The sequence below is a fragment of the Miniopterus schreibersii genome, assembly GCF_964146895.1.
Source record: "Miniopterus schreibersii genome assembly, chromosome: 7".
Classification (NCBI taxonomy): domain Eukaryota; kingdom Metazoa; phylum Chordata; class Mammalia; order Chiroptera; family Miniopteridae; genus Miniopterus; species Miniopterus schreibersii.
Genome location: NC_138108.1, coordinates 8,171,385 through 8,184,083, shown reverse-complemented (window position 1 = coordinate 8,184,083; position 12,699 = coordinate 8,171,385). Strand labels below are relative to the sequence as shown.

At 35.0% G+C, this 12,699-nt stretch overlaps 1 protein-coding gene across 2 annotated transcripts in view; it reads right to left on the bottom strand.

Annotated features, from left to right (window-relative positions):
• The window catches only part of CUL3 (cullin 3), an 81,449-nt gene that overhangs the window by 19,938 nt on the left and 48,812 nt on the right, over positions 1-12,699 (bottom strand). For both annotated transcript variants that reach the window (XM_081142431.1, XM_081142432.1), the window contains 3 exons: positions 3,092-3,252; positions 1,593-1,707; positions 13-241 (listed from right to left, as the gene is read on the bottom strand). In XM_081142431.1, coding sequence (XP_080998557.1) covers positions 13-241; positions 1,593-1,707; positions 3,092-3,252 — 505 coding nt within the window. The remainder of the gene's footprint in view (positions 1-12; positions 242-1,592; positions 1,708-3,091; positions 3,253-12,699) is intronic.

The window sequence follows — 12,699 nt, the reverse complement described above, 5'->3', positions numbered from 1 at the left end:
GCTAAGACTTACCTTCTGTCTTTCCATTTTTCAACATATGTACTAGCCCAGAATTCTCCATTTCTACTATAGTTTTCATGTGCTTGGAAATAAGTTCCCTCTCCACCACCTTTACAATTGGCTCTTCAGTTGATTTGTCAAGGCAGTGCATCACCCGTTCTATTTCTTCATTAATTCTAGCTTCTACTTTCTTTATGTATACTGAAGCACTGTTCTCTGCTAAAAATTTCTGACTTTCCATCTGCAAATAGGAAACATGATTCTTTAAAAACACAGAAGCAAAATGTGTTTCTGCTTTTAAGTAGGTTTCTATAGTGTTTATCATAAAGCGAACTAAGTCTCATAAGCACTATTAACATTTTATATAGTTTATTGCACATTCGTACAGTTTGAGTTACACCCTTTAAAGCATCCCTTACAGAAGGCTAAATTCATACATTATCCTTGAGCAGTTTTTCAAATACTGCCGATGTACTCCCAAGAGCAGAAAAAGTAAACATATGCCAGCATCAAGCATCTGACTCCAAGTGAGAGTGGCAAATTCTTCTTTGATCTGTTTTAATGTAAAATTATGCCTAGAAAGAGTCATCATGTTTAGCATATAGTTTTGCTGGCATACTGCTAGTTACTAAAGTCGTCCTGCCACCCCCACTCCCAGTCTCAAAGGAGTATACAGATTGAATTTGGAAAAATAGAGCTTTTAAACAACTATTAATCATGTCTGCTAACACCAGCCTTATAGAAGTTCCACTACATTATAAATGTTAACCCAAATGATTTAAACCTATTTGAAAGTAGGATTAATGAATATATCTAAGAATTACATAATAAAAGACATGTTGATATGAACTATATACAAATTTACCACCACTTCCTACTTTCCTAACAAAAAATAGTTTTAGTCCTTGAAAATAATCAAATTTCTGAGAGCAGACATTAACACACCAAACAAAAACCTTGGCGAGACCATCTTGACAAACCCTGGTTACCATTATTACCTTTTAAATACTGTCTTACATTCGCCATGGTACTCGGTTATTGTTATCATCATTCAGCATATAAATTAGTACTAGTTTCGCTTCACTTTCAGCAATGTAGTTGGTTTTGGGTTGTATATACTGCTGCACATTTCTATCAAGGTTGTACTTACTGACCTATGATTTCCCAATCAACAGTCTTCAAGACATATATGCACTACGTGGATCATGCGTATTTCTACATTTATTTCACTATTTATTTATATTACCAAAAGCCTGAATAGTGAAACTTCACTGGTGATGCACTGCCTATTAATTTGTAGTAAATAATTTGGAACATATAAATATAATAAAATGTTACAGCTATTTCTGAGTATGTTTTATAATATACAATTTAAAAAACAATGTGTGTAAGTCCAAACTGTCTGATTTGTTTTCAGTAAATTCCTTCACTGGAATGTGAGAGTGTGGGGTAGGTACGCTGAAGGATATTGTTTGCATGCTATCCCCCAAAGGGCTTCAGCAAAAAAAGGTCAAAATGTTCAAATTAGTAACCACACTCAGTAACTTCATGAACATCTTAAAAGAGCACTTATTTATATCTCCACTGATTACCTGAAAAAATTCTGCAGACATTTCCAAAAAAGGAGCCTCAAAATCCTCTTCATAGACTGACCGTCCTTCAAGACCTAAAATCATTAACATCTGGCACGCATTTCTTATTGCGCCTCTGTCAAAAGAAGTTAAACCACTTGAATATCAAATCGTATCAAAGACTCATACAAAAAATACAACAGAAATAGCTAGAATTTCCGAACGCTTTTTTAATCAAAGTGACCAATCTCCCAGAAGCAGCATCGTTGTAACATGAGGTTTTAAAGTACTTTTAATTAGAAAACATATCTTGACTGCACAGGTATGTAACTCAAGTTGTTCTCAGGCAGTGATAACGTAAACATTTGAAAGAATTATGTTTAAGGTGCCTAAATATTCCTGTGTATTTAAATACACAGAGAGAATAAAAAGGCTGCTTATCAGAAAGCAGGGAAGCGAAAGAAGGCTGTGCTGTTTGAACATATAAATTTTGGTACCAAATGGCTTCTGGGCAATCCTGACCAAGCACCAAAGCGGACATAAAAAGAACTTTACAAGTCTTCAACTAATAGCTGCTTTGGATAGGGAAACAGAGAAATCAACCTTGCATGTGTTAAGCCACTATAGCTGGTGTCACAAAAATGGCACTAATATCGTGTCAGAAGGAACATGAGAACACAACAGTACAGCAGTTCGTCGTCTTTTTAGACTTGTTCAATGTTTTTCTTTAAATATGTTAAGAATGAAGGCTAGTAAGAGGGCACTAAAGAAAAAGACAAAGAAAAAAAATGTTATCACACAGCCAGAAAAAGAACAAAATGCCAGCATAAAAAATACATGAAAAATCAAAGGAAGATTACTGCTCACTGCACAGTCCCTGGGGCCAAGGCAGAAGAAATCTTGGAGAAAGGTCTAAAGGTGCGAGAGTACAAATTACGAAAAAATAACTTCTTAGATACTGGAAACTTTGGTTTGGGGATCCAGGAACACATCTATCTGGGGATCAAATATGCCCTAAGCACTGGTATCTCTGGCATGGAGTTCTATATGCTGGGCAGGCTAGGTTTTAGCATCACAGAAAGAAACACAGGACAGGCTGCATTGGGGCCCATCACAGAATCAGCAAAGAGGCGGCGGCCATGCGCTGGTTCCAGCAGAAGTATGATGGGATCACCCTTCCTGGCAAATAAATTCCCGTTTCTATCCAAAAGGCCAATAAAATATTTTCAGTGAAATGTAGTAAAAAAAAAAAAAAAAAAAAAAAAAAATCAAATGGGAAGACTAATGGCTGATTTGTGCTTTAAAAAAGTATATCAAATAAAAGCTTAAGATGGTCTCTTCTAAAAACAGAAGTGTGTCTTTAAGTTAATATCTATGTAATTTTGTTAACTGTGATGTTTTTGAAAATTTTCATAATGTGCTAGACAATCAAAATTTTATCTAATAAAAATCTGACAGTGAATTGGTTCTCAGGATGTAACTGCTAAAAACCAAAACCCAATGAGTTAAAAGATGAATACCGATCTACAACTTCTCCTTTCCGCTCTCTTGCAATCATATCCAATAACGTTTGTCGTAGATGATCCCTAATACACCCATAACGTACAACTTGATCTCGAAAAATAATTAATCCCAAATTGTAGACATTCTCCACATTATTTTGTTGTACATATACACGGTCCTGCAGTGAAAACAAAATCATATAAACATGAGTACAACTCTTGAGACATAATAACCATTGTAAGCTACAACAGTAAAGGAAATAAAATTCCAAAAGCAATCAATTTTTTAGGTGAGAAACACTTCTAACTACCATAAGCAACATAGAATTTTCTATTACCTCCTAAGTTATATAAAAGACTTTCCAATTTATAGTTGTTACTGAAACAAACAATGCCCATTTACCCCAAGAAAAAAGGAGAAAAGAAGGAAGCACACACCCAGGGAGGGGCAAGGAAGCAGAAAGCAGAGGAGAAAGAGAGCCAGATGTTTCTTTCTCCCCAAAGCCATTCCATGCCCAAACACGGGTCTCACTTTATTAACTATTCTACTTGAAGATCATATTCTATGAATGAAAATTGAGAGCTGAATGAAATACAGATCCAAATGATGTGATTACTTAGTGGTAAATACTAAAAAAGGCTCTAAGGCTTATAATAATGGAGCAGCATCAAATATTACATAATTAAAACACCTCCACAGTTACTGTCATTTCAAACAGATGACTTACCAGTAGTTACCTTTTCAATTTCTTACCAACATTGATTACAGGTGTCTCACTTTATGGAGCACAAGTAATCCAGAATTATTGGCTATAAAAGTCCTATTTTGGGCATTATTTGAAAATCAGTCTTTACAGCAAAATACATAGAAATAACTACTGTTTTTAATTCACAGAAGGATTAGTAATAGAATTCATTCTTGTTCTTAAACACGATCACCCCAGGCTTTGGTGGGTCTGTGAACTTCCTAAAATTATAAAATTATTGTGTTTGTTCACACACAAGTACTTCGGAAACAAAGCCCTGAGCTTTCACCAGACTCTTAAAGGCATCTGTAATCCAAAAATAGTCAAGGCTCACTTCAAACTGTGGTATTTTAACTTTTTAAAAACATTTTAGATGGCTTTTATTTGTTGAAGTACTATAGTACTTAAATTTAGTAAATTTTAGAGGCTGTAAAGCAAAAACAAACAGATAATTTGTATCATTTCTTTTAAAAGGAGCATTGCCATTACAAGCAACATCAAACAAAACTACAAGCTGAACACGAACAGAAATTCTACCATATTAGCAATGCAATTACAATGATATTGATTAACCTTCCAACCAATTTTTACTAAATTCTCTATGAGTAGCACTCTCTTCATATGATATCATTCCTCCAATCTTCTTTCATTTATCTTACAAAATGGTAAATACCTAATGGATACAAGGAAAGCTGCTCTTTTATTAGCATCATTGGTGCTCACATTTTTGAAGTCCTTACATCAACTTGAGTGAGTTCAAAATTTTCACTGATGACTTCTGACTTCTCGGACAAGTTCTCAGGCTTCACACTACCATCCTCAAGATCTTAAATTCCAAGATTCCTCCTGAACATGTCTCCTCCCTTTTGATGGCTCTGTTTCCTATGTACTGAAGCTACTCTTTACACGCATGCCTTCACATCAAACCTCCCCTACTGCAATCCAGATTTTGGCTCACTTTTCAGTATAAAACAAGTTACACTTAAAAACTGGCATGAATCTAGTAATTTAAAAAGCAATGTTAATCCTTTTTATTATGAAAATAATCACTCCAATTTCAGAATAAATTATTTATAAATTTGATTTTTACACCTCTGAATATAAATTTTCTGTGGTAGAGAAAAGTACCATATACAGATTGAAGACATGGTAAAATAGAGAAACTATTAAATATGCATACACACACCTGCATCTTAAACATTTTAATTTAAAATGTATAGCCCAGTCAGGTGTGGCTCAGCAGCTGAGCATCGACCTAGGATCCAGGAGATTGGGGTTCGATTCCAGGTCAGGGCACATGCCCAGGTTGAGGGCTTGACTCCCAGTTGGGGGAATGCAGGAGACAGCCGATCGATGAATCTCTCTCATTACTGATGTTTCTATCTCTCTCTCTCCCTTCCTCTCTCTGAAATCAGTAAAGATATATTTAAAAAATAATAAAATGTTAAAAAATATACATTGAGATATCAAGACTTTCTTTGAATGAGTCCTGTAATTAGAGTTCAATGTTGTCTTTCTTACACACACTCACACGTATTTATTGCCTAACATTTCTCTTTTAAGTTGCATTAAGATGGAATATGAGTGAGCAATCTGAATATAAAATTCTCCTAGATTTTTACAATTTCCATACCAGTCTTTTATATTACCCACACCTAATTCAAGCCAATATTTAGCGATTTGCCCTTGTGAAGTCTTTCCAAAACATTTGATCTGGTTTGCCAAAGAACAGATTTTACTGGCTTATACATATTAAATTATGTAATAGCAACAAGAAGTATAACTGGCATAAACAGGTTTGAAAACAAGTACCACTGACTCTCAGTAAGCACAAAGCTCAACTGGTCAAGAGCAAATAGAGAAGATATACTGGGAAGTGAGGTGCAGTGAAAAAACTTTTTGTCAGTCAGGCTACTTCTCAGCTAAAATAGAAAGTACTAGTAACCTGGCAAGTACTGTAAGTTTCAACTGTACTACAGCTATAGGACATGATGCAAATCTTGTAGGGGAGATATATACATATAAATATAAACTTACTAATATTTATATTGTTAAGTAATAAACTCCTTTTTAATTTAGGCTAAGAAAAATGTAAAAAATTAGGTCAGATTTTATTGTTTTTGAAGAAAGGATACTACCTATAAGAATTACAAGACAAAAGGCACATATAATGTAATCTTCAGAGTAAATTAAGAGTGCTAGAGTGGTTTTTTTAAGTTGTCCCCCTTTTTTGGTTTTATTGCAGTATAATTTATATGCTATAAAATTCACTCCTTTTAAGACTACAGCTCAGAAATTTATAGTAAATTTCTATAGCTGTGTAATCATTGCCACAATCCAGTCCTACACTATTTCCATTACCCCTCCCCGCCAAATCTTTCAAGCTGTTTACAGTCAATCCACACTTCCAGCACCCCCTTTCTCTTTCTATAAGTTTCTTTTCTTAGACATTTCATTAATTGAAACCATATAACGTGATCTTTGGTGTCTGATTTTTCACTAAGCATAAAGTTGCTGAGGTTCAATGCTATAACATGTCAGTATTTCATTCCTTGTTAGTGCTGAATAGTATTCCATTTTATGAATATGCCACATTTAACTTATTCTTTAATCAGCTGAGGGATATTTTGAGCCCCTTCTAGTTTCTGTCTACTATGACTAATAGTGCTATGAACATTAGGCAGACCTTTTTGTGGACATACACTTTCATTTTTCTTGGATAGAATTCTAGGAGTGGAAGTACTGAGTCATATGAAAAATGCCTGTTTTTCCTAAAGTGAAGTATCAATTATTATAAATTTTTGAATACGAAAGCACTAGATGTAAAGTTAGGAATTCTTCATATGCCCTCTGGCTTTACCATTAACTGGCTGTATGACGGTTAAAGTGTTTTGAGTAAATCATAGAACACTTAAGTCCATGGGAGGTGACTGTGGATAAGGGAGATACAAATGATGTAGCATAAAAGCTACATCTTTGTCTTTTAATGTGAGACTGTCAAGGTGTCATGACGATTATAATGAAATGACATATAATATTAACCCTGAATTTTTATTATAGATACATACCAGAAACAATAAAATAGAGAAGGGAAATCCCACAAACTTGAGTGTGGCTGTTTAAATTAGTAATACCAAATAGTCATTTACATTAAATGTCTAGTATGTATGATTAATTACCATCAAGCAAAATAAAAAGCTACACATGAGTACACCTGTGTGTTTATGTGTGCATAATTTAAACTGATATGCATATTCACAACATACTCACAATAAACTTATGATCTGCGCATGATATATAGGAAAAGCTTTGCTAAATGAACACGCTAAATCTCTGTTTACTGTTTATTAGCACTATCAGAAGAAATTCAGCCTGTGGGTAACCAATAGCATTCATAATAGATTCTAACAGGAACCTCTGTTAAAACACAAACTCAAAGTACAGATAAGGTAAAATCATCCCAACAGAAAAAATATTAAACAATAACCTAAAAATAGTATTTTAATCTCAGGCTTTTTAACCAAAATGTAGTCTGTATGAATCCACTATTAGTCATTTACCTATTGAAGAGAGCTCAGCAAAGATAGAAAGTTGGTGGCTGCTTCTTTTTGCCTTTTTAAGCCAAAATGTAGGCATTTTAAATATAAAATGTTCTGAAAAAACATGTTTGAAAGCCGAATGTCTGAGTCAAACATCAGATTCACTAAAGAGATGTGAGTTTCATCACCACAGAGATAAGCTACATTTTAAATCTTTAAATGTATGGTTCTCTCTCAGGGGTTGCTAACCTGAAGTGGGCAAGAACCTTCACAAGCTAGATGGACTGGAGGGGTGGGGAGGTCCTGGGGAGAGGTGGGGGTGCTGAGAAGGAGTAATCAGTGACAGAACCACTTCACTGTTCCTGTTTTCACAGACTGGGAAAAAGTCAGACTTCTGCATCTGATTTCATCTGTACAGTTAGCTTGATAAACCAACCTCGAAGTACTTATTTGTAATGCAACATCCACCTCACAATCTTATTCCATTTATTTCCACTTCTATCCTTGATAGAATAGCTTTTATAAGACCAACTTCCCTGCCAAAAACAACTATAAAAGCTAGATAAGAAATTAAGAAGTACCACTTGTTTAAAAGCATGAACTAGGGCAGGCAGGTGTCTAGGAGCTGAGGTAGAGAGAGCTACAGTCTTTCCTCCTCTGCTACAAGAAAAGGAAACCTCCGCCAGCAGATGTCCATGTAAAAGGGAACCTCCACCAGCTGATGTCAACGTAAACCCCTTTGGCAAATACCTACTCATGAACTAGGGCTCTGTCCTCAGTGGACAGGAGGACATCAGCCTACAAAGTGCTGGGCCTTAAAGATCACAGATATTACTACTAATACCATCTTGGAAAAGATTTACCTTTTCCTCTTAACTAATGCTTTACCAGGATAACTAATCCATCAAGACACCTAAATATTTAATGTCTGACAGATGCAAGCATGCAAAAGTATTCTTAGAAGCGTCAAGATGCACTATGTAAAAATATAAATTTTATGAAAGATAAACCTGTGCAAAGTCGAGGAATGACTTTGTAAGTGGGCTAATCAGCTTCATTACTCAGGGAATGGTATTAAATACAACACAAAACAAAAAAAATTGTTAAGGAAGTTCAAAAAGTAACTTAAGTCTTTACTACTTAATTTACCTGCAAGAAATGGTTCAGCAAATATTTTTAATCAACAGTCATTATATGATAGAAAAGCAAAGTAGGATAAATGAATATTAGGCACAGTAGGCAATGGTACCCCCAATAAAAAAACAAATTATAAGCCTTTCACAGTATCCACTCATATCTAGTGCCTCATTGGACAATGTTTTCTTGCAAAATTAAACAAGTATTTGGGAAGCAAATTCTAAAACTAATCTATGGGTCACATTCAATTCTGAAAGTTAGTACTACAAATATAAATACAATAGTCCTCTGTCTTAAAGTTTAAGGGAGCTCTTCATAAAATTTTTGCTTCAAATACAAGTAATTCAGTACTTTCAAAACAACACTAATGAACCAAGGGCAGTTACGGAGTAGTCTGCATTCATCTATTCTTCCCTGCCTGGCCCCACGTGTGGTCGGTCAGTGGTAGCTATTTATTTAGGCAAAGGCCACTGTTAAAATTGTAGCCAATAGCTCTGAAAGTTGGTTTATCCAGCAACCTTAGAGCTGGCTAATCAAACTCTTAAGTTTTCATTTATTTTTTAAAAAGAGGATAGGAAAAGATGAATGTAAACAGCATTAAAAATCTTTATAAATACTGAACATCCATACTGCTCATACACTAGAGGTAAACCCTAGAAAGTTAAACTTACTTAAAAAAACAAATAAGCAAATAATTCTCTGTAGCAAGTGGCTACTGTCTGTTAGAACATTTTTGAACTTGCTTTCCTAAGCCTAATCATGAGGCAATCATCAAACAACAAGTAATAAAGTGTTTTCAGAGTTCCCTTTCTAAACATGACTTAAGAAGGCTTAACACAATAAAGAAATAGAAAATTTAAAAACAACCACAAAAAACCCATAGTATAATTTTGCAGTAGAAACAAGTCTAATTAGCTCAAAATGTAAAGAACTGCCTCAGTATTTTCTCCTATGACAGTGGCTGACTATACTGATGAAAGGGCACCAGCAAGGTATGAAACAGTAAACTGAACAGGAACAGGAACATTTCTGGACTGAACTTCACTGTAAAGTGAATGAAAGAGAGAGAACACGGTGTCGAAAACCTGGCTTGAAAACAGCTTTGCAACTAAAGCTCCAAGTTCCCATCACTGTAAAATGGGTCACAAATCCTTCTCTCCAGCTTGTGAAAATTTTAAAAATAATGTAGTTATAAGAAATTCTATTTAAAAATAATTTAGGTTTATTTTAAGAACTGTCTCCTAGAATGTTTGACAAATCAAAACGGTCATGTTTCTCTAAAGCTGTATAAATTGCAGGAAATCATAAAAGCATTGTTTCCTGCCATCAGAGTATTACAACTTAATAGTCTGATGGTAGAAAAATTCCAGAACACCAGGAAAGAGAACCATGGAATAATCACTCTCGAAGTCCTGGATCAATAAGACTGATTATAAGATGTCTAGGAAAACAAGATGTGTATTAGAGAAGTGATATAATTCAGTGGTTAAGAGCATAAACTTAAGAGCCAGACAGGCTGTTTCAATCCTCTCTGCCGTTTACTAGATGTGACCTTAAACATGTCAGCTTCCCATCTGTGAAATAACATTTACTCCAGATGCAGTTCACGCATTTCCACTTCTAAACGTGAAAGAATCGCTTTCTTAAGACCAACTCCTCTGTCAAGAACAACTATAAAAGCTGGATGAAAATAAAAAGCTACCACTGCACACCCATCAAGATGGCTACTACCAAAAAACAAAACAAAACAAAACACCACCACAGAAAATAACAAGTGTTGGGCAGGATACAGAGAAACTGAAGCTCCTAAGCAAAGCAGGGTCTTAAAGAAATATTTGCATATCTGTGTTTTAGCAGCACTATTCAAAATAACCAAAGGGTAAAACTACCCAAGCGTCCACGGACAGATGAACGGATAAGCAAAATGTGGAACGTACATACAACAGAATTATTATTCAGCCTTAAAAAGGAAGGGAATTCTGACACATGCTATAACACAGATGAACTTTGAGTCACAAAAGGACAAATACTCTAATTCTACTTAATGGTATCTAGAGCGGTCACATTTAGAGAGACATGAAACACACTGGTGGTGACCAGGGTCTGAAAGGGAGGGTGAATGGGGAGGCATGATGAAGTTCTGGAGATGGAGGGAAGCGACAGTTGCATGACAGTACGAATGCACTTAATATCAATGAGCTGTTCACTCAGAAATAGTTAAGATAATTTTGTTACGTTTATTTGATAATAATTTTTTAAAAACCAACTATGTAAAAGCATCAAAGAGCAACAAAGGCAACCTGGAATTGTGGGGTCAAGATTCTGGAGAAAAAGCAAGTACACTGAGAAGAGCCCCACATGCCCCTTCATTCGTTCCCTTGGGTCATTTGTTGTCTTTGGAGGACTGGAAATAGCAGGACCAGCAGAAAGTCACAGGTGGGCTGGCTATCAAACAGCTAGGACTCAGGAAGGGCCAAAGGCTGAAGAGGAGAGAAATTCAAATAAGAACCAGAAATTCTGCAAACAATTTTCATCAAGAGGTTCACTGACACATTACCTAAGCATGGATGAGACACCGAAACACCAAACGGCAGCACTGGGAGGTAAGAGAGCTGAACAGAGACTCTCGGCAGACTCGCAGCGGTGAGGAGACAAAAGTTAGAATTCAAGGCATAGTAATGTGGAGAGCAAATCGCTAAACACCTCAGGCTTTTAAGCTGAGACCCCAGAAAGGCTATTCCCTGTGAACAGAAATATGCCCTGGAAATGGAGGTAAACTAAAAACAGACCACTTTTAACATAGCCTAAAAGCTAGCTTCAATGAAATCATAGTGATCTGCCCATACCGTGCCAGCTTGCCAAAAGACAATTGTATTTCCTTTAAGAAAGATAGTCTCCACATTCTTCATGTACAGTGTTGGCAAAATTACCAGGTTTGTTCCCCCACCAAAGTAAAACATCCCAGGATCAAATGTCTGAAAATCAAGGGGAAAAAGACCGAGGAAGTCAAAAGTATTCTAAGACTCATACTATGCACGAAGCAGCTGAAAACAAAAAAAACCTAATATAAAGTAAACTATAAATCAAGGATCTATGTTGTAATCCCTAAGATAACCACTAAAATAATTTTAAAAGAATATATAAATAACAGCTAAGGAGAAGGAGAATGGGACAATAAAACATACTTGATGCACCCAAAGAAGGCAAGAAAGCTGGGAAAATCAATAAAAAACACGACACAAGTAGGAAAAAATAGTGGGATGGCAGATTTAAACTCAAATGTATCAATAATTACATTAATGTAAATGAATTATATGCTTCAATTTAAAAACAAAGATTATCAGACGGGGTTAAAGGCATGTTACTGTGTGGTGCTTACAAGTGACACACCCTAAATATAAAGACACAGAAAGGCAAAAAGGAAAAGATGGAAAGAAATTTGCCATATAACCATTAATCAAAACAAAGCTCATTAAGTAATACAATACAAAGTAGACTTTAAGGCAAGAAGCATTACTAGAGAGAGAAAGAAGAATATTTCATAAAAATACAACAGAAAGACAAAACGATCTTAAATTTATATTCACTTTGTAACAAAACCTCTAAATATACAAACTAAAAGGAGAAATAGTGAAATCTACATTTATAATAAATGACATTTCTCAATAGCTGAGAGGACAAGCAGACAAAAAAATTTAGTTAAGATGTGAAAGACCCGAACATGGTAAATAGATTTGACCAAACTGATATGTTTGCAACACTATCTAACAATTGCAGACTGAAAAACTGGAATTAACTGAAATTTAAAACTTTTCACCAAAGATAGCATTCATAGAGAAAGGCAAGCCCAGAATAGAAGACAATATTTCATATACATATATTTGACAAAGAACATCTATCCAGAATACACAATGAACTTCTACAAATTATTAAAAAAAACCCAAAAAGACAAACAAAAAACCCCCAGGAAACTCACCTTTTTAAAAAATGGGGGGAAAAAACTTGTGTACTTTTATTTTATATATCAACAAAAATATTTTCAAAAATTAGAAAACTTTCAAATTAATGTAGGGCTAGTGTTCCATCAAGTGGATAGATTAACTGCTAGGGCACCTGATTTTTGGGTGAGTTTCTAAGTATTACGATAATAATAGTTTTAAATAACTTCTAATGACAATTAGGAATCTAAATCTTTTCAATGAAA